General features: G+C 40.3%; 1 protein-coding gene across 1 annotated transcript; it reads left to right on the top strand.

The window, feature by feature from the left end:
- The first annotated feature begins 68 nt into the window (after positions 1–68).
- Positions 69–25,886, top strand: NUP88 (nucleoporin 88). Its single transcript, XM_019718115.2, has 17 exons — positions 69–401; positions 3,413–3,582; positions 4,434–4,559; positions 7,793–7,876; positions 10,680–10,856; positions 14,590–14,776; positions 15,243–15,390; positions 18,050–18,148; positions 19,488–19,578; positions 21,793–21,894; positions 23,585–23,743; positions 24,044–24,169; positions 24,279–24,344; positions 24,480–24,560; positions 24,848–24,974; positions 25,136–25,254; positions 25,718–25,886. Exons 1-17 carry the CDS (start codon positions 108–110, stop codon positions 25,779–25,781), a joined length of 2,220 nt encoding a protein of 739 aa, XP_019573674.2. The 5' UTR covers positions 69–107; the 3' UTR covers positions 25,782–25,886.

Raw genomic sequence — 25,886 nt, 5'->3', positions numbered from 1 at the left:
CGGGATACCTGCTAGATGATTGGATGAAGCAGTGGGCGGCTGGCCGCCGATTGGCTGCGCTCAGCGGCGGGCTGAGCAACTGGAGTGAGGAGAGCAGTCGGGCCAAGATGGCGGCCGCCGAGGGACTCTCCGGCGATGGTGAGCTGTGGCAGACTTGGCTTCCTAACCACGTCGTGTTTTTGCGACTCCGGGAGGGATTGAAACACCAGAGCCCAGTCGAGGCTGAGAAACCAGCATCTTCATCATTGCCTTCGTCACCACCGCAGTTGCTGACGAGAAACCTGGTCTTAGGCCTCGGCGGAGAACTCTTCCTGTGGGACGGAGAAGACAGCTCTTTCTTAGTGGTTCGCCTTCGGGGCCTCAGCGGCGCGAGTGAGGAGTCCATCCTCTCACAGTACCAGGTACCGCCAGGTTAATCTTGGAAACGACCTTCAGCTGGGATTTGAACTAGTTTTATTTTTTTTGTTCCCTCCCCATCCTGGCTTTTTTTCGTCTTCTGGTAGATGCGCTGTTCAAGTGCCCTTTGTGGGACGTCCGACTTCGAGTGGAAAAGTCTCTCCTATCTTATTTTCGTTCCGCTCTAGCATGGCCATATAACCTTTTTTAGCCTCTCTTTCCGTATTTCTATTCTTGGACAAATGTTTGACCCACACGCTGTGCAGACACAGTTACAGGAATTCATGCTCTCAAGGTGCTTAAGTTCTTGGGGTCTGGGAGGAAGGGAAGGACCACGGAATAATCAATCACATATCAGTGATGCAAATGATCTGAAGAAAAACAAATCAGGGTAAGAGGATAGAGAGTGTGGGTGCAGTTGCTATTTTTAGTAGGTTGGTCCTTAGAAACCTCATTCCTGAGGTGACACTCATAAAATAATAGGGATAATCCTAATTTTTTCTTGGGTTGTTATGAGCATCAATCAAGTCAGGTAATAGATTTGAAAGCACCAAGTTTTGTGCCTGACATGCAGGAGTCCCCAGTTAATTCTTTCTTTTCCCATTTAGAAAAGTAGGTCATCCCCAAAGTTGGAAGGGATTTTTGTTTGTCTTTGATAAGCCAACAGCATGTGAAAGTGGGTGTGATGAGAAAATGTTCCAGACTTGCTTTAATGAAACATTGCTTTATGGAAATGTTTATTTGCAATAAACTGATTCTCTTCTTTCAAAGGTTAAAAAGTAAAAAACACTTGGCACCCATTCTAACACATGACATCTATTGTGTGCCATTGCCTGATTCTTGTTGATGAGAAATGATTTAAATTTAAAGAGATGCTAGCTATATTTTTGCAGTTTTGAAAATTGATCTACAATCTTTTTTTTTTTAAAAGATTTTATTGGGGGAGGGGAAACAGGACTTTATTGGGTGAACAGTGTGTATTTCTGGGGCTTTATTGGAGAACAGTGTGTTTTTCCCAGGACCCATCAGCTCCAAGTCAAGTTGTTGTCCTTTTCATCTTAGTTGTGGAGGGTGCAGCTCAGCTCAAGTTCAGTCAGTGTTTTCAATCTAGTTGCAAGGGGCACAGTCCACCATCCCTTGGAGACCAACCCGCAACCTTGTTGAGAGCATGCGCTCTAACCAACTGAGCCATCTGCCTGCCTGGGAGCTCAGCGGCAGCTCAGCAGCAGCTTGTTGTCTTCACTCTAGGTGTGGAGGTCGCACACAGCTCACTGGCCCATGTGGGAATTGAACCAGCAACCTTGTTGCCCAGAGCTCATGCTCTAACCAACTGAGCCATCTGTCCACCCCAAGTCTACAATCTACTTTAAAATTTCAGTTTATCAGAGTAATTTTCAGATGCACAATATTCCACTGGCACCCTACCTTACTGTGCAGCATTTGGCACAGTCATGATTAAGTTATTCATATTTGTTTATTGTCTGCTTTTCTAGACTATAGACACTAAGGGAGAGCCTATGTCTGCTTACTATTTATTTATTCATTCATACATTCATTCATTCATTCAGTATCTCCAGTAGTTCACTGAGTGCATGGGACACAGAAGCTCCCAGTAAATATTGGTGGGTATCTGAATGACCCTCAGTCCTCCAGAATATCAAAAACTCAGATAGGCAAATAAACAGCTTAGCACGAATTACAACTTTAAACATTAACAAAAGCATGAGTAGTGACTTAGAGACAAAATAAACAAACAAAAAAACCTTAAATACTGTGATTATCACTAGTGATTTAAGTAAATTGGATTGTATGTACAGCAGAAGAAAGGTGGCCCTTGTTTGATTTGAGATAGACTGTCAAAATCAAATAGAAAGACAATGGAGGTGGAGAAGATAGGGAAAAGAAGGAAAGAACCACTGACAGGAGAAAAAACATTTGATTGGAATCAGCAAAGTGCAGCTAAAAATCAAAACGAAAAACAGGCTTATAGATACCAGTAACAATAGAAATCTCATATTCAGCACAGTCTTGTCTAAAAGGATTTTGGCTTAGGGTGATTCTCTACACATTGGCATTTTCATCACTGAAAGTAGAAAGAAGTGAAAATGGGAACTTGGTCATAAGAGAAGAAATAGGAAATACGAATAGAAGTGAATTTTTTTTGAGGGCATTTGATGCTGAGACAAATGCAGTTCCATATTAAATCTGCATAGGTAAAGCACCATTTTACTTGCTGTAGAAGCACTTGAAGCCATTCTCTATCTTATTGTACTATTTCTTTTTATAACAGTTAGAATTTATTAATACTTCTGAGTTCATTTGTTCACTAAAACATTGAGTGAGTCAGCAATATGCCATATGCTATGCTAAAGATACAGCGAGGAAAGATACAGATTCATAAGTAATTCATTCTACGTAATTCATAATTTGTGTGAGATAAAAAAGGAAAAGAATGATTAGAATGCAGGGTGATAAGAACTATAATAGAGTTGTCCAGAATGTACTATAGGATTATAGAAAAGATGCATTTATCCCTGTCCAGAAGATCAGAGATTTTTTCTTGGGAAAAAAGTGTCTAGAAGCTGAGTCTCCAAGAATGTGTTAGTCATCTAAAGAAAGGAAAACGAGGGCATTGCAGAAAGAGGCACAGTTCTGCAAAGACACAGAGGCATAACAAAGCATGATAATTACCCAGAAATACAAGTTAATCTGATTGGAGTACAAGTGGGGAATGATGGAGAGTTGAGACCTAAGTGGTAGGCTGGAGCTTGGTCATAAGGGAAATTATGTGTAGTATTTATTTAACAAGGTAGGGAAATTTGATGTATTTCATATAACATCCCAATCAAAATGGTTAAAAATATTTCATCAATTAATGGCCCAAGTGTTAGTAATTATCCAGAACGCTTCATTGTCTTACAGTTATGGGAAACTAAAGCAGTACTGTGCTTTCAAGTAACTGCCACATATATTTGCATTAAAATGAACTAGTTTGACCAGTTTGCTTTAATTTCAGAAATTGCTTTGCATAAATCCGCCCCTGTTTGAAATCTATCAAGTCTTGTTAAGTCCAACACAACATCATGTGGCACTCATAGGAATAAAAGGACTTATGGTGTTAGAATTACCTAAAAGATGGGGGAAGAATTCTGAATTTGAAGGTGGAAAATCAACAGTGAATTGTAGGTAAGTTGTATTTCCATTTACTGTTTGTCTGTATAATTTGTAATACAAGCAGAAAATTGTTCAAGACCAGTGGTTCTTAAGGTATGTTTACTCTGAGTACTCCAGGTGGTCTGCACATTGGCTTCTCGTGATAACAATGTTTATAGTATATGTGTGATTATACTTTTATTCTGCCTGAATTATCACATTGCTATCTCATTGGAAGTCAGGCTGTTTTTCAAGTAAGTAGAAATAAGATTTTTTTTAAAAGCAGTTATTATCTGTGAGCCAGACAGTTTGCTCATAAGTTCAACTAAGTTTTACTTTTGTATTATTTTCTTTTTCAACAAATCCAGAAAAGTGAGAGTCTGAAACATCTACTGAAAAGAATATAAGGTAGAAACCCACCTTTAGGTCCATAACTTATAGGTTGGGTCCCCTTAAAATGTTTCCTTTCTAAATCTCTTATTTCCTCTTTTCCACAATAGGAATGGTACTATCTGCCCTTGTAGTTTCCTTACAAGGTTACTAAAGAACAAATAAGATACTGTTAGGTTGGCGCAAAAGTAAGTGCAGTTTAAAAGGTTAAAAATAATTGCAAAAACCGCAATTACTTTTGCACCAACCTAGTATACCTAAAATCACTTGTAAAGTACAGTATAAAATACTCTACAATTTAGGAAATATTTTTATTTTGGTTCTTTAATGTTGACCGAATAGATATAGATGCTTTGAATGCTCTCTTAGCAAGACTTAAGGGAAAGAAATTTGAAGGAAAGAAGAGCAAAGAATGTTAAAATAGATTTTCCTTTAGACGGTTTTTCATCCAAGTTCTACAAAATGTTTTTGGGAAATTGTTGTCTTTATTTTAGTACCACTCCAATTGCTGAGAGATTTTTCACCAGTTCTACCTCTCTGACTCTAAAGCATGCTGCCTGGTATCCAAGTGAAATGCTGGATCCCCACATAGTGCTGTTAACATCGGACAACGTAATAAGGTAAATTTCATTTCTGTGTCTTACTGCTTTGTGAGTGGGGAGGTTCTGTTTCTGTTTCCCAATTAATAGCTCAAGGTACCACTACATGAGTCCTTGGATGTTGGAATGCTTTATCTGATGGCTGTTGTAACTTATTCTCAATCATCTAAGAATGGTCTCACTGCCCTAACTTACATGCTTAATTACTGCTGTTCCCTCTCTACTAGTCTTCCTGCCTCCAGTCTCTCCTTTCCTAATCTGACCTGTAAGTACTGTTAAAATAATCTTCCTAAAGCTGTTTTCATTATGTCGCTACTTTGGAGGTAATGTAGCATCGGGGAAACAATATAATTGGGAGTTGAGAGAATGGAATTCTTGTCCCAATGCCACTTGTATCTTTGAGATCTTAGACTTCTTTTTAGGGAAGCCTCAGTTTCCAGTTTGCAAAATGAGCAGATTTGATTTGGTAACTTCTAAAGCCCCTTCCAGGTCTTGCACTCTGATTTAATGCCCTAATCCTAGAGATTTCTGTTACCAGTTAACTTTCTGGATCTGCCTTATATCAAATGTTTATGGGGAGACTCAACTAACTGAGGTACAGATACCTCCAGTTTTATTTTTCCTAATCAGTGCTTTTAACTGTGCTCTACCAAATCTTCCTTCCCTACTGAATTCTTGATCCCTTATTGGCATCTTGTACTGATCTCATAGTTTTCTGGTTACTTTCAGTTATAAAAACTTAGTCTGTCCCTTTTAAAACTGATCTCAAATCTATTTCAAAATTATATCCTGGCCCTATCACAGGTCAGACCTTGAGGCATCTGAAATGAGTGGAGAGGGCACGATCTACTCTTTGATTCATCTTTTTGTCCCAGCACCTTGAAGTAGGGGGTGAAGTGTAAGGAAGGGGCCTGCCTCCTCCTTCCTCTGGGTCTAACTCCTTGATGGTGAGATAGCTGAGGCAGGCATTTTACCTAACTGGGTGTCTGTGAGTGATGGGGTGGGAGTATATCCTTGATCCTAGTTTAATCTAGTTCCATCTGCTGCTGGTGGCCTCTGTTGATGTGGTGGTCTCTGCACAGATGGTGTGTATGTGTGTGTTTTCCGGGGCAGGATTTAGCCTTCAGCTTCCTCCATCACTGAGGAGCTGTCTTCCATTGGCCCTATCAGCTCTCCATGCCCTGAACCCGTTCTCAAGATGGAGTGACCCCAAACTTGATACCTCCTTCCTTCTCTGCTTAACCGTTGTGGTCTTTCCTATGGAGCCCTGGTAACTGCCGAGATCCTTTTCCCTGCCTTCCAAGCGCCACAGAGAACTGGGCATACTATGCCATCGTCCTTTCTTAGGTTGCTCCTGCCTCCCTCTTTCAGAAATTTCCATATAAGAAGTAGATAACCATATAGTGTTCACATGCCCCCAACCTCAGGATATGTCAGTTTCACCCAAGAATTCCCTTACCTTGGTGGCTTGTAGTTTTCTACAACACATCTGGCATTCAGCTCAGAAATGAGATACTCATCTCCCCTTATTATCGGCACCCCTAAACCTGGCTGAGTGTTTCTGTTAGAGCCTTCCTTGCCCACCCTTTTGTCTTTGGAGTTGGGGGTAAAAAAAGGAGGAGGGAATACCCTCCCATTACAAACATTGTATTGTATTCCTGAGGACTCTTGACACCCTCTCTTAGTCTTCCTTTCATATATGCTGGAAAAGGAGAGGGTGGGAGATCGCATAGGCCTAAGTCTTCCTCACTTAAGTCCTAAGGGAGGTATGTATCTGGCCTCAATTATTGAAGGTTTTTTTAAGATATGGTGTATCTAAAACTTTTTTTTTTTTAAGGTTTTATTGGGGAAGGGGAACAGGACTTTATTGGGGAACAGTGTGTACTTCCAGGACTTTTATTTTCCAAGTCAAGCTGTCCTTTCAATCTTAGTTGTGGAGGGTGCCGTTCAGCTTCAAGTTGTCCTTTCAGTTTTAGTTGTGGAGGGTGCAGCTCAGCTCCAGGTCCAGTTGCCGCTGCTAGTTGCAGGGGGCGCAGCCCACCATCCCTTGTGGGAGTCCAACCGGCAACCTTGAGGTTGAGAGGACATGCTCCAACCAACTGAGCCATCCGGGAGCTCAGCGGCAGCTCAGCTCAAGGTGCCGTGTTCAATCTTAGTTGCAGGGGGCTCTGCCCACCATCCCTTGCGGGACTTGAGGAATTGAACTGGCAACCTTATGATTGAGAGCCCATGTGAATCGAACCAGCAGCCTTCAGAGTTAGGAGCATGGAGCTCTAACTGCCTGAGCTACTGGGCCGGCCCACACTTTTCTTTTCCTAAATTGTGGACCCTGTTGACAATTTCAGGGCAACAAGAAATTCCCACTCAGTGTGCTGTTGCATCACTGTTTCTTTCACTATTTCCCTTTCCAATATATATACTGTCTAGTACTTATGTGTGTTTTGAAGTCAGTAATGCTTATAGGTAGCTAGGAAGACCATACGAATGTATGTTTAATTGGATCAAATTTTCATTGAAAACGTTTATTAAATGGCATTTTATTGATAATGGAATTAAGTTGAAAAAATTCTTAGTGTGTCAGACAAAATAAGGGATTACTTTGATGAAGACTTTACAAGGGGCATTGGATTTTTAATAATAATATTACTGGCCTTTTGAAAATTCTTCCTCCTTTTTACAATAGCCATATATGCTGTGAAAATTCAAGTTATTTTAAATTAAAATGATTTTGGTGAATTAAATTTTTTTCAGTATTATACTTCCCTTAAGAAAATAGGGATGACATAATATTGTGTCTTTAATATGACAGAAACATGTATAGAGTGCAGGCTACATGCCACTCACTCTGCTGGCCAAAATAGTGAAACATCGTTCCTTCTCTAATGAGATTTGATGTCTGACAGGCAGAGAAAAATGATTGTAATTGAAGGGAAGCTGGCGACCTTAGGAGCAGTAGTGAGATTACTAGATAAGGTGAATATGGCTAAGGACTTAGGATGGAAGAAAGAGGTGCACTAATAAAGAATTTTAGTGAGCATAGAGAATATTTCTTTAGGGCCTAAGAAAACCTTCCTCCAATGTTAAAGCGCAAGTGAAGTAGGCTGCTTTGTCAGTGACAGCAAGACCTTTGGCAAAGAAATGGTTGTGATAACTTGTAGAAAAATTCTCAAGAACTGACTAGATGTAGAGGAAAGGACAATTTTGGGAAATGAAAGAATTTTTAAGTGCTGGCTTTCCTCTCTTTTGATTGCTAGAATTTACTCTCTACGTGAGCCCCAGACACCCACTAAGGTCATCATACTTTCAGAAGAAGAAGAAAATCTAATACTCAACAAACGGTAAGTTTTTATTTATGTCATGAAATGCTTTTCAGATTAGTTTATTGGTATTGTAAATGCAATTTTACCAGAGATATTGCAAGGTTTTCCAGAGGTGACTTGAGCATGCTTTTGGTAATGTGAGAAGTAAGCTACAGTAAGCACTGTGAATAAGTAACAAGAAGTTACAGATCTGAAAGTCACCGTAATTACCAACTTGATCTTTTTTTAAGAAAATTCTGAAATGTGAGTGGCTGAAACTGTTGTATCTTGAATAAGAGAATAAATTATAACATTGCAAAAGTACAGAAAAGATGAAAGGTAAGAGTGTTGGGCCACAGGCCTCCCCGCTGTTCACTCTGTGAAGAGGCAATTGCTGAACTCCCAGACCAGCCTCTGGTATCCCGGAATCTGGAGTGGAGCATAGGTAGCCCTTCTGATTCTCCTGTGACCCTGGCTTCTTTCTTTTCTCTTACCCACTACGGGGGCACCGTCCTCGCTACTTTGACCTCTAACAGAGTCATCCTTTGAACTCACACCCCGTTCCTCTGGCCTCCTGATCAGTCTTTCTGGTAATTACCACACATGGTCACCCACAGTGTGTGCATGTAGTGTGAAGCTTTTTAGTAGCAATCTTTCTGGAAGTTCCATTTAGTTCTTTTTGTGTCTCCATGGTGGTTATATCTAATAGGCTTATTTTTGGTTTTTTAACATTTATTCCTTTGAATATTTCATAATAGCTATTCTGTATTTGGCATTTTTAATCTTTGAAGTTCTTGTGGGGGTGACATGGGGATCTAAATATGTATTTGTTCTTCTTCCTGAGCCACAATCATGGTGGCTTCTTCCTGTGATTGCTGATCTCTAATTGTGAGCTTATGTTTTCTTGATCTGAATGTTTGGGAATATTGAGAGCCTGAGGTGGGGTGTCTTCCTCCACAGAGGATTTCCATCTGCTGCTGCTAAGGGTCAGAGGTTGCCACCAACCTGGAACCACTTTGATTCTCCTTGATAGTCCCAGAACTGCAAATTTCAGTTAAATGATTTTAATGTCATAGCACCAGCTTCTTAAATTCCAGTGCATCTGTCTTCAAAATGGGGAAATAACTGCCTCTGGTGCTGATCGGTCCTGTTCTGGGGTCGGCATTTTCTCCCCGGCAGTGTTTCCATAGATTATCAAGCTCCCTTTGACGACACATGGCCTAGGGGAGAGGCCGTAGGGAGGCAGGTGTTGCAGCTTTGGCTCTGCTGTCAGCACACTAGGTTCTCATCTCAGCTGTGGCATCTGGGCAAGTTACTCAAGTGCACTAAGCCTCATTTCCGTAACTCTTCCGTGAATATAATGAATAATAACAGTGCTCATTCATTAGGATTATTGTGCCGAATAAATGAGATCATGCATAAAAAGTGCTTAGCATGGTCTTGGCACAGAGTAAGTACTCATTAATTGATATCTACTATCGTTATTAGATACATTATTACTGTATTTATTAAGTTCCAGTTAAGTGTTGATGACTTGGGAGTAGTTTAAGTCTCTAAATTAACTTCTATGTCTGTTTATTCCCATTCATTGTCTTGATTTTTTTACTTTAACTCAGGCAGTTCTTTTATTCTGGATGTTGGGATTTCTCATTTTTTGCTTTCTGATACCAAGTACCTTTCCATGTGATAAAGAAACTAAGATACGTTACTTATAATACCTTAGAATGATGTTGACTGTCACAGCTACATGAAATTGTGATTTTATTTAAACCATATTCACTAACCTCGTGTTAAACTGGAAATTTTTTGGATAATCAATTATACTAAAACTTAAAATTATAAAAACAGCATGTTTTATCATTTGTCTTTCCTGATTATAAAGGTAATATATACTTATTGTAGAAAATTGGGAAGACTACAGAAAAGTATTAAGAAAAAAATGAAATCTTTTGTAATCTCCTATAGTCTCCTCAATATAGCAGCCAGAGTAATACTTTGGGTATAAATCAGATCATTCTGCTTTCCTGCTCTCCACACCCCATTTATTTCCCCGAGTCTTTATCATGGCCCTGCAGGGCCTACAGGGCTGCCCCCAATGCCCACCCCCAGCTTCATTCCTCCCTCTGCCTTGGCCTCCTTGCCATTCCTTAGACAGCATGGACCGCCTTCCCACTTAGAGCCTTTGCACGTGTCCTTCCCTCTCCCACCTGCTCCTTCCCTACTGAACCACAGACTTGCTCCCTTACTGCCTTCAAATCTTTGCTCAGATGTCACCTTATCAGAGGCCTGCCCAGACCACCTAGTCTAAAGTAGCACCTCCAAAAATACCCTGTGACCCTACTTTAGTTTTTATTCATAGCATCATTTTCTGACTTTCTCTTACGTGTTTATTTCTTCTCTGTTCCTTGTACATCTCTCTCACTAGAGGGCAGGGCCTTTGTTTAATTCATTGATATGTTCCCAGAGCCTACAACAGCGCCTGGCACAGAGTAGGTACATAGTAAATATTTGTGGAATGAATGCATCCTACTGCTCAGGGATAACTATTGGTGTTTTCATATGTTTTCTTCCTGTTTCCTTATTGTGTTTATGCATGCCTGTATGTGTATAATTTTACTATTTGTGTGTCTTTACATATAAACTGTTTAAAATTGAAGTAGCACTATATAATTTTATGGCCTTCGTCTTTCATTTAATTTTATAAGAATTTCCCAGTGTTGTTTATCTTTCTTCATAATTATAATTTTTTGTCTTACTCCATTGAATACAAATCCTATCCCACCTCCTATTATTGGACATATTGTTTTGTTTGTAACAAGCTGGTTTTTAAATCTCTTTTCAGAAGGGCATACACCGCCTCTATAGGAGAGACAGCAGTTGCATTTGACTTTGGGCCACTGGCAGCAGTCCCGAAGAATACATTTGGACAGAAAGGCAAAGACGAAGTAGTGGCATACCCACTGTACATCTTGTATGAGAATGGGGAGACGTTCCTTACATACGTCAGTCTGTTACACAGGTAAGTTGAGGAGGTAACCCACCTGAAAGGAAGCCTAGCTTGTGCTCCAGGAGAGATTGTCGTAGTCACACTTGGGATCCATGTTTTTTGAGTTTGTGGAAGTGTTGCAGCCTTTCAATGCTTGGCTTGATATTTTGGAGAAAGACTTGGTACAGATCATATGACCTTTCATTTACTCATATTATTGAGGTAAGTTCAGTGGAATTCTTAAATAATCACTTAAGATAAAACTGGATTTGTTTTTACAAAGTCTAGTCAATGAAAAAAGTATTTATTGTGTATCTTATATGAACAAGGCACCATGGATGGGGTGGTTAGGCATGGTAATGTGGTATCTTATATCCCAGTTGTGGGGAAGAGACATACACATGAAAAGACACCTGTACCACATTAGTGGTACATGGACACTAAGAACCCAGAGGAAGGAGAGATCATCTTGACTGAAGAAGTAAAGGAAATTGTCATAGAGAAGCACTGATGTCATGTGGGCCTTAAAGGTCTAATGCAGGATTAAATGAAGCATCAAGGAAGGGTAAGACCATTTTAACTACAAGGGCAGCATGAAGTAGAGAATGAAAATAAGCAAGTGTAAGTGTCATGCAGGGTTCCATGATTAGATATTTGGGGCTGGAGCAGAGGATTCAGATAGGGGACATTAAATAGTAAAGCTAGAAATATCTGCCCAGGGAAAACTTTGTGGAGTTAACACTTAGTTAAGGAACATGAAGTTGTTTCCTGTAGGAAAAGGCGTCGTAGGAAGCTAGAGATTGTCTCTCAGTAGTAAGAGAAGGCCGAAAAGGGAGGTATTGGGAAGGGACTGGGGCAGAAAGACTTTTAAAGAGGCTGTTGTAAAATTTAGCTTCAAGTCTACAAGAGTTTGAACTAGGATGGTTGTAATGCAAATGGAGAAATGAACATAGTAGATTCTACAAAGGAAGGATCAATACAATTTTGTTATTATTTGGATAAGGGAATGAGCCACTAACAGAAATACTGAGGTCAGGAAGGGCAGCTAATTTGGAGGAAGAAGATTTGTTATTACAAATAGTCTGTTTGACACAGTATTGGACCAGTAAAGTGGAAATATTTCATAGACAATTGGAAATACAGGACTGGAAAGAAGATATCCATCATAGTGAGAGTTAGTGTCAATATAGGATAAGAATTTGGGGAAAGTTTGTAACTTGGTAGTTTATTCATTGATAAATCAACTCAGCAGACATTTATTCAGGGCCTGCTACGTGGCAGATAAGAATGTAAGATTGAAGGCAAGATCCCTGCTGTGTGGTTCCTGGTCTACTGGAAAGTCACACAACAAACCAATAACTAGTACAATGCAGTATGCTCCGGGCGTCACAGGGCACCGCAGGACTGGGACAGTACATGCTTAGGCCGGCCTGTCATGGAAGCCTGAGAAGATATTAATACAAAAGCTTATACCTGAGGAGGATTCACTAGGTAAAAACAGGAGCAGAAGTGGTTCCAGGAGAAAGAAGAGAGTATGCAGAGTGATAAAGATGAAAGAGCTTGATAGATTGCAGAATGGTGAGGCTTCACTACCGACAGAAGTGTTCTCTACCTTCCCCATGTGATCTGTCTCTTGTGAGGCTTTTGTGGTAACGTTATTACTCTCCCTGCCCCTTCTTCCTCTTACCACTTGGCCTTCATTTGTCCGCATTATGATCTACCTAGTAGTCTTAGCCCCAAACCTGCGTCATCTACATCCTCTTACATACAGTCTGGTCCCAACATTCTGTTGATTTTATCATGAAAATTTATCGAAAGTGTACACTCTTTTCTGCATTCTCTTTTCCTTGCTGCAGCCCTGATCATCTTCTGCCTCAGTCATTCCTAAATAGGTGCCCTGAATCCTATTTTGGTCTCCTCCATGTCATTCTCCTCACTACTGCTCACTCTCAGGTTAATCTTAGTAAAGTGAAACTCCATCAGTCTTTATTTAAACCTCTAGTGACACACTGTCACCCAACAGATGGATTCTGAGCACTTCACTGTGGCAAACGGGACTATCTGCTCTAAAGGCCAGGACTGAATATTTGCCTCCCTGCTTTTCTGTTCCCTTGACTTTGTATTGCGCCTCCCATCATACTAAGCTAAGTTTCCTTCCTGTGAATTCCTTATCTTTCATGCCTCCAGGACATTGCATATGCTGCTTCCTCGCTTGGGATGTTCTCCACCCCTTCCCAGAACATCCCCTTTCCCCATTGATCCTACTTGTTTTTGATACCTTTCTTACACACCTCACTTTCGTTGTACGTTTCTATATTCCTTTGTGCCCTGTAAATCCTTGCTTTTTTATACTTACCATATGGTATAGTAGTTCTAGTTACATGTCTCCTTCTCTAGCTAAACCATCAGTTCCTTGGGGGTGTCATCTAGCACTCAATAAATATATTTGTCTAATCCAATTAAATATGTGGGTCTGAAGCCCCTAAAGATAAGCTACATGTCAGAAGAAAAAATTGGGGAGTCATCAGACTCTACACGTAGGTAGTAGTTAAAACCACGCATAGCTTAATATGCTGTCATGTAACGGTATATTTTGAAGAGACGAGGGCTTACAGCAGCAATATTTTTTTCATGGTTGAGGTCTGCCAGTGAAAACCAGAGACTTACTAGACAAAAAGGAGCGGTAAGCACTACTAATGCGTACGAGACAGAAATTAGAAAAAGGAATTAGAACAGTGTGTTCAGAGGGGAAGGAAGACAACTCAGAAAAATTGCTACAGGTGTTAGAGATTTTAAGAAGCAAGCATTGTTAACTAGTGGTAAATGCAGTGGAAGGTCAAGGTAAGTGCCTTTTGGATTTAGCACCTAGAATCTCATTGGTGACCTTGACCAGAGAGCAGCTTCAGTGGAGTAGCGAAGATAGAACTGTAGTGAAGTTAGGGTGGGGTTTTTCAGCCTCTGCGCTATTGACGTTTTGATCCGAGTAATTCTTTGTTGTAGGGGACTGTCCTGTGGGGGAGTGTTTAGCAGCATCTCTGGACACCAGTCATCCACCCTCTCTCCTCCCCTCCATCCCCCCTGTCATGCAGGGTGGTCTGCGGGGTCTCAGCTCCTGCTCCCCACATAAGAACGTAGGATATGGTGAGGCCAAAAAGGAACACCCACGGAGCCATAGATAGGGGAGTCATACCACTATAGTCTCGCTGGCGGCTGGGTTGGAGACATGGGAGGCAGGTGCCACACTATCCGCAGCCCGCTGTCCACTTGTCTCTGCCAACCAACCTCACTTGCTAGCTGCAATCCGCCTCTCTGCAGTCCGCGATCCACACTCCGCCACACCACGCCACTACACCACTACGCTACTTTGCTAGCTCAGCCACGGCAGTTATATCAGTGGCTAAATGGCTAACAGGTAACAGCCGATGGCCAACTAGTCACAGCTGACGGCCATCTATTACCTGAGCCAGCACCTTCCTATGTGAGGCCGAGAGCTCTCTAGGGAAACTGCTCTCTAGGGCACTATCCCCACACCCCCAGTTGTGACAGCCAAAAATACCTTCAGAAATTGCCAGTATCCGCTTGAGGGAAAAATTGTCTCCAGTTGAGAAGCACCAGGAAAGCAATCAAGTGGAGCCATTGTAAATATACTGTTTGTAGTTAGGGTGTGACAGCTGGAGAAAGACAAAGTCAGAAAGGCTTTAAGTGATGGGCATGGTTGTCTTCTGTCAACATGGTTTCACTCAAATATGTTTCCCTCTTTCTTCAGCCCTGGGATCATCGGAAAGCTGTTAGGCCCATTGCCCATGCATCCTGCAGCTGAAGACAACTACGGTTATGAGGCTTGTGCTATCCTCTGCTTGCCCTGTGTCCCCCACACCCTCGTGATTGCTACTGAGTCAGGAATGCTGTATCACTGCGTGGTGCTGGAAGGGGAAGAGGAAGATGAACAAACAGTGAGTCAGGCTAGTGTGGGTATTTGTGTCCTTCATCGACAAGTGTGAGTCACTTCATGTCTGAGGACTCTTAGTGTATACCTGACACTTCGTATAATTTGGAAATTAAACAATTAAAATTGAAGCCCATTTAAAAATTTAAATGGGGCAAGTTAGAAGGTGCCCAACTTACTTGCTCCACTAACGTGCATATTTCTTTCTGAACTCTTAAGTTGCATTCTTCAATCACGTGTATAAAGAACCTTTGAATCACTGTGTTGGCTCTTCCCCAAACTTCCTTATTTACATCTTCCTAAGAGAAGAGAGACTTTTTTCCCCTCAAGAATAACAAGCCACTGTCAGAGTAGGGGGTGGAATTAAGAATTTGAAAGTACTACTTGATCCAGCTGTTTTTGCTTCTGTTTTTAATTGTGTACATTTTCAAATGAACATGAAAGACTAAAATTACAATGCTTTTTTTTTATAGTCAGAAAAGTCCTGGGGTTGCAGGGCCGACCTCGTCCCTTCTCTGTATGTGTTTGAGTGTGTTGAGTTGGAGCTTGCCCTGAAACTGGCGTCTGGAGACGATGAACCCTTTGATTCTGACTTCTCTTGTCCGATCAAACTTCACAGAGGTAGGGCATTCACTAAATGAATATTTTATCCCATTAGATTTATACCAAGACTGTCACAGATTTGTTCCCTGTCATTTATTTGTTCTATGGTTCCAGCCTTTAAAAATTTGGGTTCTTTTGGCCTTTCAGTTATTACATGACCCTGTATGTTCAGGGAAAACTGAAAGAATTTCCTAAGTTTTAAGATAGTGGTCTTCAGTCTGGATCTACCCAGATTTATAATAGTGAGTTATTCCTAGTCCAATCAAAAATATATTTCATGATTCAAATATGTAAATGTATGCAAACTTGAATAAATTTTAAAAATCAAGTTCTACTGATAGGAAGGTATCTCTTTAAAATACCTTTCTTATAAACGTCTAAGTTTTGCTTTGTCTTGTGCACCTGAAACTAATAAAATTTTAAAAATAATAATAAAATAAAATACCTTTCTTCACTTTTTAGGACACAGTATCTTGTTATATACCCAGACCCAGTTTGAATGTTGTCTTCTTTCTTTCTTTTCTTTGCTTTTTTTCTTTCTTTCCTTCCTACCTGGGTTGGTTCCAGATCCTCTGGCCAGTTCTTTCTGTTCGTCTGTGGAGCTTTTGGATAAACAACTGAGACAATCAAAGAATGTGCTGTTCATACAGTGGCTGAGTGGAAGGAGTGTGTGACTAGGAATCTGGAGTGTGCTGGGTTTTAGCTGTAGCTGTAATATTAATATGTCTGTAGTATTGAGCATTTACTCAACCTCTCTGGTCTTCAGTTTGCTCCTCTGAAAACAACGGGGATAACATCAGGTGATCTTTAAGGTCTCTTCTAACGCAAAAATCCTGTATTCCTATTTGCACCTCCACCCATTCTCAGAGTCTCTTCTAGGATCTTCTCTCTGGAACAAAGATCCTGATGAATGAGGAACAAAGCTTACTCAGTCTGGAATAATTGGAAGTACCTGTCATAGTTTTCTTCTGTCCCTTAGAGAGAGGGGGAGTTTAATCCTGTAGCAGTTTGACCTAATCTGCTTATAGTCCTAATAGCCAGTTTGCCTAGGTTTGGTAATAATGGCTTCTACTCTGTATTCAAGTATAGCCAAAACATTTAAGGGGATAGTAGTCCTTATATAATAAACCAACAAAGAGAACTCACTGGGGGTGTCTAATTAAACAGTATTTGAGTCTTGGAACTTTGTTTTATAGATGAGGGAATTAAGATCTAGTGAGGTAAAGTAATAAAAACTAATTGGTTTCCTTTAGAGATACATATACATATATATATATATATATATATATATCTTTGGGAAATCTTAAATGTAGGCATTTTTATCTTGAAATGAGAGTTAACATTTTCATATGTGAAACTAATAAATTTTTGACTTGTTCATATTTGTACTTACAGCATATTACAGTCACTGAAACTCAGATTTTTAATGACATAAGTGGAATAAACTACCGTACAACATGTAGGGGAGTATTTTGCAAATTTCCTACTTCAGTTACTAATTTTGCCTCTTTTTCATAACTGATTTCTGTTACATCCCAATATTCACATTTTTCTGTTGACCTCAGCACCACAGACACATTTTGAAACGCCATTGTAAGCAGTGGTAGTCCTAATGAGATGATTTGGGCCTTCAATTAAGTCTCAAGTGCAGGCAAATGAAGAGAAGCTTTTCAGTATTTTATTGTACAGAGATATGATTACCACAGACCAGGAGTTTTTCAACTTCTTATAGCATAATTCTGTGTGCAGAGGTGTTATGCAGAATCCCAACACATAAAACAGATAAAAATAATACACTTATCACTGGAAACTCAACAGTAAGAAACTGAGCCTGCTAGATAAAACAATATTTTAATTTAGGGGCTTATGGATGACAGTTTTAGCATATACATTATTTCTGTATCTTGTTTTAGTTGTCTAATGTTTTAAAAATCTTGAGTCACAGAAATAAATACTTATAAATAATAACAAGTATTCAAGTTGCTCATCTTTCAGTCTTGGGATAGTCTTACTGATGATAGGGCTCAGAAGAAGTATAGAAAATTACATTATAATTATGTAACAATGCTCATATTTCTAGTTATAAATATAAATAATTATCAAACAAAATAGTATTCAAAACTTAAAATAAAAACTATCTGTAAGACAACATTCTCAAGACAAGTAGAACTTCTCATTTCACCCCTGACGTACTGTATGTCCTATGACAGAGCTATTCACTAACCAGTTGCCTGAAGTCCTTCTAGTCCCGGTGCTGGAGGCATGCACCTGCTTCAGCAATCTCGTGAGGAGCCGTGTGCAAGCATAGGTTTCCTGCAGAGCTATAATCTTAATCATCATTTTATTTTGAAGAACTATAAATAGCACAGAGCTGGACAGAAGGGCATAAATGAGTTACCTGACAGCAAGTACTTATGTTTTGGTGACTCCTATTGTGTTACTATTTAGAAAATAACATTTTGCCTTTATTAATTACACTTTTAAAAATACTTAAAATGTATTTGAAAATTGAATTCAAATTTTAAAATTTCAAAATCCCTGACATAGTGCCACAATATGAAGGTCCTGTAGATCTTCCATTGTTTCTGTCAACAACAACTGTGTTTGTGGGCTGCTGAGGTGAATTCTTCCACTTTTCTAATGGTTCCCTTTATGTCATTAATGATTCCATTTGCAGATCCCAAGTGTCCCTCAAGATATCACTGTACTCATGAAGCTGGTGTACACAGTGTTGGGCTAACTTGGATTCATAAACTTCATAAATTTCTTGTTTCTGGTGAGTTTTCTTTGCTTTTCATTATGTTTCACAGACTCTTATCAAAAAGTAGTTTGGAATAGAAAAATAACAGTAAAAAGCAATGAAACCAAAAGTTGGTTCTTTGAAAAGACCAACAAAATTGACAAACCTTTAGCTAGACCAAGAAATAAAAGAGAGAAGATTCAGATTACTACAATTCAGAATGAAAGAGGGGATACTACTACTGATCTTACAGAAATAGAAAAGATTGTAAGAGAGGGCGGCTGGTTGGCTCAGTGGTTAGAGCGCAGAGCTCATAATACCAAGGTCTCCAGTTCTATTCCCACATGGGCCAGTGAGCTGCGCCCTTCACAACTAGATTGAAAATAACGACTTGACTTGGAGCTGATGGGTCCTGGAAAAACACACTGTTCCCCAATATTCCCCAATTTAAAAAAACAATTGTAGGAGAACACCATGAACAACTGCATGCCAATTAGATAACCTAGATGAAATGGGGAAATTTATAGATACAGACTGCCAAAACTGACTCAAGAAGTAGAAAATTTGAACAAGTAAAGAGATTGAATTAGTAGTTCCACTCCTGAGTATATACCTAAGAGAAATGAAAACACATCCACACAAAAATTTGTACAGGAATGTTCATGTCAGCATTATTCATAATAGCCAAATAGCCCAGTGTCCATCAACTGATGGTTAGCTAAGTAAAATATGGTAACCCATGCAATGGAATATTACTCAACAGTAGTAGAAAGGAATGCAGTGCTGGCACATGCTACAGCATGGATGACCTTGAAAACACTATGCTGAGTGAAAGAAGCCAGTCACAAACAACTGCATGTCGTGTGCTTCCATTTCTATGTAACGTCCAGAACAGGCAAGGCCACAGAGATAGAAGTAGGTGAGTGGTTGCTGCCTAGGTTGGAGGATTGGCAGAAACGGGAGTGATTGCTAATGGGTATGGGGGTTTCTTATTGGTTGTACAGTTCTCTTCATATACTAAAAACCCATTGAATTATATACTTTAAATGGGTGAGTTGAGTGAATTACATTTGAAAAAACTTATAAAAATAATATTGGTGTGGGTGAGGAAGAGATTGGAAAGGAATGATTTCTGGGTTTGTTCTCCTCAGTGAAACATTTCTGCATTTAGAAACTAGGCCAAGGAAAATCCATTTACCTTCTTGGGGCAGAAATCTAGACCCCTACGGAAAGATTTCTGTCAGAAAGACATAGTCCTTAAGCAATGGTTTGAGACAAGTGTTTAATTACATGTAACTAGTATCTTCAGCATTTCAATTTGGAGACTTTGATGTGTCAGTTAACTTACATAGCGTGATAATATGTGCCTTTGTAGATGAAGAGGATAAGGATAGTTTACAAGAACTTGCTACCGAACAGAAGTGCTTTGTAGAGCACATCCTTTGTACGAAGCCATTGCCGTGCAGGTAGGAACCGTCTCTTCTTGTATACAGGTAACCGTTGTTTGTTTCAGTAAGTCACATACGTGTATATGCGTTACACTCGCGTGCAGACTCACCCCTAAGAGGACCAGTTCATCTCATGTTCATCCCGAGCGCTCCCCTGCTTCAAGGCCACTCCATGTAGTGTGTCCTCTGTCTGGAAGGTGTTTCCCCAGTCGCAGCCAAGTGTCTTGTCTTCACTTGGTTAACTCTTCTTTCTAATTTTAACTTAATTCTTCAGAAAGGGTTCCTTGCTTCACCAGTCACAGTTCCAGTGCTGACAATTCTCACATCCTTGCTTCCCCAATCTAACTTAGTGTTCTCCTGTTACTCTCCTTTTTTCTTTGTAGCACATTAAAATTGATGTTTGTGTTGGTTTAACGTCTGTCACCACTACTGGAATATATGTTTCATGACAGCAGAGCATGTGTTTCGTACTATTTCCTGTCCGCTCATGTCTGTATACTTGGTGTCTGTCGGAGTGTCTGGTAGACATTCAGTAAATATTTGTTGACTGCAACAGAGATATCTAGAATGACTCCCAGGTCTCTACCTGGGATAACTGGGTAGACGTGGTACCCTTCAGAAAAACGGAACAGGAGAAAGAGTGTGTTTGGGAAGACAGACGATGTGTTAATGGGGCACTCGGAGTTTTCTGTTCCTGTAGGACACCCACATGGAGGAGCCCAGTGATGGTTGGACACGTAGCTCTGGAGTGTGGGGTGGTCTGGGCAAGCACGGTGTGGATGTGAGAATTGTCAGCACTGGAACTGTGACTGGTGAAGGTTACTCAGAAAAGGGCCTAGAAGGAGTGAAGCAGACCCGGGAAGAGAGTCTCAAGCGATACTTTCTTATAACCAGTGAGTGGAGATAGAGGAGCCCAGAAAGGAAACTCGAGTCAAGGGCTGCCAGAAAGATGGAAGGAGATCCTGAAGGAAAAGATGTCAGGGATGCCCTTTTGGGGGTGGGGGAGAGTAGCACCAGGTTTAAAAATGAATGGGGGAGATAGATAGTAAAATTCCACTTATATACATTTCAAAAACAGGTAAAGTTAAGCAATATTGCTTAGGAATGAATACATAGATAGGAAAATTATGAAGCAAAGAACCTGAATATGATAAAAGTCAGAAAAGTGATTACTTCTCAGGAATGAAAGCTTATGATCAGGAGGGTCACGTGGGAGCTGTTAGGCCACTGCATGTGTGGTTCTAATTGCTGACCTGGATAATGGGTGCAGAGTGTATACGTGCACTCTTCTATGTGTAGATTTTACACTGAAAAGAGACATTTTTTAACCTCTCAGACTCCCCCTGACCACCACCACCCCTCCCCCCAAAAAAGGTGAATGAGAGCTATAGAAGGAAAAATAGTATTATAAGCTGCCGTTTAAAGACTGCTGATTCGAAAGGGAAGAGGAGAAAGACTAGCTCCGGGGGAGCTTGAAATTACAGTGAAGTATTTTGAATGGAATTGAGATGTGAGCGTGTGTATAAGCTGAGGGTAAATAGACAATAGGGAGATTTTGAAACTAGAGTCGATGGGGCCGTCCTCAGGAGAGGTGGGGAGACGGCATCATCAGTCCAGGGGCAGGACGTGCTGGGGGGACGGAGCACGTGCTGGGGGGGGGGCTGAGCACGGGGGCAGGTGGAGAGCGTGTTGGCAGGAAAGACGTTTCCTCTCTGAGGTCCCGAGTTTCTTCAGTGAAGTAAGGACCAAGATTGACAGCAAGATGCGGGCTGTGCACGTAGGTTAAGTCCTATGACAGACGTTGGGCTGCACTGGGTTTTTAATGTGAGACTGAAGTTCTGTTTAGTCACGAGTTTCTGAGCACTTAATCTGGGTTGGGCACTGAGCTAGGCATCCAGGGGTAGCGGGGACTTCTGTGCACATTGGGCAGAAAGATGCACAGAATTAACTGCACTGTATCATGGTAGCTGCTGAGATTGCAGTGGGCGGCATGAGGCTCTGGCTTCCTGAGGGACTTATAACTCAGATGGCCTCTAGACTTAAGTGACATCTGTTTCAAACCGATCAGAGCTGTATTACAAGTCACCACCTTTGTTTGAGGTTACTGCACTGATGACATGTCCCTGGCAGCTGGTAGCCCAGGCCTGAGAAGGTGGCGAACCTCAGCCATGCCGTTGCTTTTGGAGCCATTGCATTTGCTGTTTTGTAACTTAACTGCCTGTGTTTTTCCAGGCAGCCAGCGCCGATCCGAGGATTCTGGATTGTCCCTGACATCCTGGGGCCCACGATGATCTGCATCACCAGCACCTGCGAGTGCCTCATAAGGCCCTTACTGTATGTACCGTTCTGCACCCCACGCAGTTTTTCATTCTGCAGAATCTAAGCTGGGAAAGTGCCCTCATTCCCTGGCTTGAAGATACTTAGTTTATGCCTTGGCTTCTGACTTGAGGCTTGGAAGGGCAGATATTCTGTTGTTCCTCACATCTCTGGATAGATTTGTTTCAGGCATAATTTCTGGTATCTTCCTGAGCTAGCTGAAGTCAAGAGCTTTACTTCAAAGTGTGGGAAAGAATGCTAAAATTAAATATTGAACTCCATTATTATGAATTAGATTTAATGCTTATCAAGCTCTAACTCTGTGCCAGGCTTAGAAGTAAGCCATTTACCTGCATTGTCTCTTGTAATCAGCAAGCCCAAAGGACAGCACTGTTACCCCATCTTGTAGGAGAGGAAACAGCTCAAGAGGTTAAGTAAATGCTGAAGTAACACACTGAGGTAGGCTGCAAGTACAGGGTTTCGGACTCTAAATCCATACTCACATTTTAATTTCTCCATCTCTGCCAGCCTCAGAGGGACCTGAGAGAATGTGTAAGCTCCGGAAGACAGGTGGTAGATGGCTGATCTCATAATCCTCCTCCTTGAAGAACTCATATTACTTTATAAGCACCATTTTTCTTTTTCTGCAGATGTGGAATGCCATTCTGAGTTTTATAAATGCAGGAACAGGAGTCCCTGCCGAGCCATCAACATTGAACACTAGAGCCTCCTTGTCTTTTGATGTCCATTCAAAGCATATGCTTCTAGACACTGACACAGTTCAAAATATTGCCATTAATTTACTGTCCTTCAAGGAACGCCTGTGCTCTTTGAAGATTGACAAGTTATACTATTTGGACAGGAAACTAAATCTCTATGAATTTTGTGTTACTGATCCTAAAAGAGACTGAAAACTCTAGCGAGACTAAACAAAAGTAATGAAATCACTGGAGAAAAAAATTATTTTGTCTTTTGGAAGCATATTTTTAAAAAACCCGTCCTACCTTTTGTGAAATAAGACCTACTCACACTAGATTACTTCAGAATGAAAACATGAATTCCAAAGGAAAGGAAAACTCTTAAATATTAGTTATCTAGATACGTTCAAATCATGTTTCTGCTGAGTCCATGAAATACTTTTCTATGTTATTGTTTAACAAATTCCCAGATTGTTGCATTCAAAGTCACTTACCATGTTGTTAATGTTTACAATCTTTCAAGCTTTCTGAAAGTGAATACTTGTAATATTGTGAATATTTGTAATATTTGAGTGGATGTAATTTTTAGAAATCAAGTTATATAGAGCAAATATAGTACATACAGTGGTTATCTGGCTGAGTATTGGGTTTGATCAAATCCAAATTATACCTAGGAAATGTGATTCATTTATGTTTGTGACTCTGGCATATAATTGGCCTTCAAGTCCTTGCAAAAGAGTACGTAATAAATGTATACTTTGTGCTGCCTTGATCTTTACAAAAATAAGTTTAAGTGACAGAGTCCAAAATGCTTTGACAAATGGTTGCGTTAGAATAAGGGGGTAGCTTCCCAAGGTGACCTTCAAAGGCAGAAAACGTGAGTTCTGTACTTACACAAGTAACCCTGTAGAATTTCTTAGATTTTTGGAGTTCTGGATAAATGTGGCTCATGCTTTCCTATAATACTTGCAGTAAATAACTCCATGGTAGATTTTGTTTGTATTTTGCAGAAGCACAGTCCATCCAGCGTCTCCTCCCCTCCTTTGTACGCAAGAAGATGTTGAAGTGGCAGAGTCTCCCCTCCGAATTCTGGCTGAATCCCCGGATTGTTTTGAAAAGCATATTAGAAGCATTTTGCAACGTAGTGTTGCAAATCCAGCATTTTTGAAGTATGGGATTTGGATATTTAGGTTTTAAGAACTGGTTCGCTTCTGTTTTCGTAATTACTGTTTGTCCTTTCTGTGCTCATCTATTTATTTTACTTCATGTACTTTTTGCTCTATTGGAGTTAGAAGAAACATAGGGCATATTTAATCAGCTAATGAATAGAGGAAAGAATAAATAGATATAAAGGCACATGAGAATGGTAAATAGAAGTATAAAAAGAAGGGAAAGCAGCAGCTATGACTTGAGTCTATTTTTAATTGTTTTAATCAGCTAAGAAGTAATGGTAGAAACTTTTTTTAAAGATCATCTGAAAAAGATACAGCTCCTCCTCCCGAAGAGTGTCTTCAGCTCATCAGCAGAGCCACCCAGGTGTTCAGAGAGCAGTACATTCTTAAACAGGACCTGGCAAAGGAGGAGATTCAGCGGAGGTAGGATGGCCTTCACTCACATGCCAGCTCCTGGCAGGTAGCTGACACTGTATAGTGGCCTGGACCTGGCTTCTGATTTTTTTTTTTTTTTTTTTTTTTTCTCTTGAAGGGTTAAATTACTATGTGACCAAAAAAAGAAACAACTAGAAGATCTCAATTATTGTCGAGAGGAAAGGTAAGTGCCAAAACCAGGGAGCGAAGAAAACAGTTCAATAAGACTGGGACTGTATCTCACCGTAAAATGCCGGACCACATTAGGGGGCTTTACCATCAAGGTGGACCGTAAGTCTCGTTTTATTTATGCCACTAGGAAAAGTCTACGGGAAATGGCCGAGCGCTTAGCTGACAAATATGAGGAAGCCAAGGAAAAACAAGAAGATATCATGAACAGGTCAGTGGGTTGTACAATATTCAGTTCCCTACTCAGGTGCCACTATTAAGTACTCAGGTATTAACACCTGAGCTTGAGCACTTGTTCCCAGGCCTGCAGAATTGAGTGCATGCACCTCCCTCTGCTCTGAGCTCTCAGGGAAGACAGTGCGCAGATGCTTTTCCCCTGACCCGTCCTGTAGAGCCTCCTTCAGACACCACGTTCATGAATTAGAGCGTTAGTTATAATTGTGTTTCTCCTAAGTAGCAGAGATCTTAAACTGAGATGTTTTCTTACCTTTTCTAAAGGATGAAAAAAGTACTTCACAGTTTTCATTCTCAGCTCCCAGTTCTCTCTGATAGTGAGAGAGACATGAAGAAAGAATTACAGCTGATACCTGATCAACTGCGACATTTGGGCAATGTCATCAAACAGGTAGGAATGGATGAAGGGTGGCTAAATTTTGTACTTTTTGTAAAGTGTTTGCTCTACAGAAAATAATTTTATAAAATGTACAAGAACAGACTAAAATAGATACTATGAAAATGTTGTAGCAAACCATAGCCAAAACATCTGTGTTCTGTTTGATACTTAAGGTTACTATGAAAAAAGACTACCAGCAGCGAAAGATGGAAAAGGTCATGAGTCCTCAAAAACCCACCATCACTCTCAGCGCCTACCAGCGGAAGTGCATTCAGTCCGTCCTGAAGGAGGAGTAAGTAGACTGAGCCTGCTGTTACTGCGAGGTAGCTTTTCCTTTGCAGCAAATATGCCAAAACCAACCTTCTCTGCCCAGATAGGATTACTTGGCATTTGCCTGTTCAGTAAGTACTGGAATAGGAGCCATGTGATAGATAAGGGCTTAAGAGATGAGTATGGTGGATCAAAAATGATGACTTTCTTATAATATGATTTTGTTGTGCTCAAAGTGTTCCTCAGTGAATATATTCAAAAATATTTCCAGCAGTTGCAATACTGTTTGCTGCCGTTAGCCTTAAATGAATAGTAAACTCCATTACTATCCAACTGAAACCTTAAGCTGTTAATTTTAGTATAGCACTTCTAAGATACTTCAACATTACTAGTTTAATATTAATGGCTTATTAAAAATAGGTATTTATTAATGGCCTTATTCATTCATTGTATTCCTAAAAGTGAGTGATTTTATGATTTTACAGGGGTGAACACATAAGACAAATGGTGAAGCAAATTAATGATATCCGGAATCATATAAACTTCTGACACCAGCAGGAATGGATTCACACGTGAAGTTAACACAAGGCTTAAACTCATATTGTAAAACAAACAGGTAGCATTATCTAATTTATAAAGAGGCATTTTGGATGA

This window comes from Rhinolophus sinicus, linkage group LG15, assembly GCF_036562045.2.
Source record: "Rhinolophus sinicus isolate RSC01 linkage group LG15, ASM3656204v1, whole genome shotgun sequence".
Classification (NCBI taxonomy): Eukaryota; Metazoa; Chordata; class Mammalia; order Chiroptera; family Rhinolophidae; genus Rhinolophus; species Rhinolophus sinicus.
Note: the sequence above shows the minus strand (reverse complement) of the source record. Positions and strands in the feature narration are given on the sequence as shown.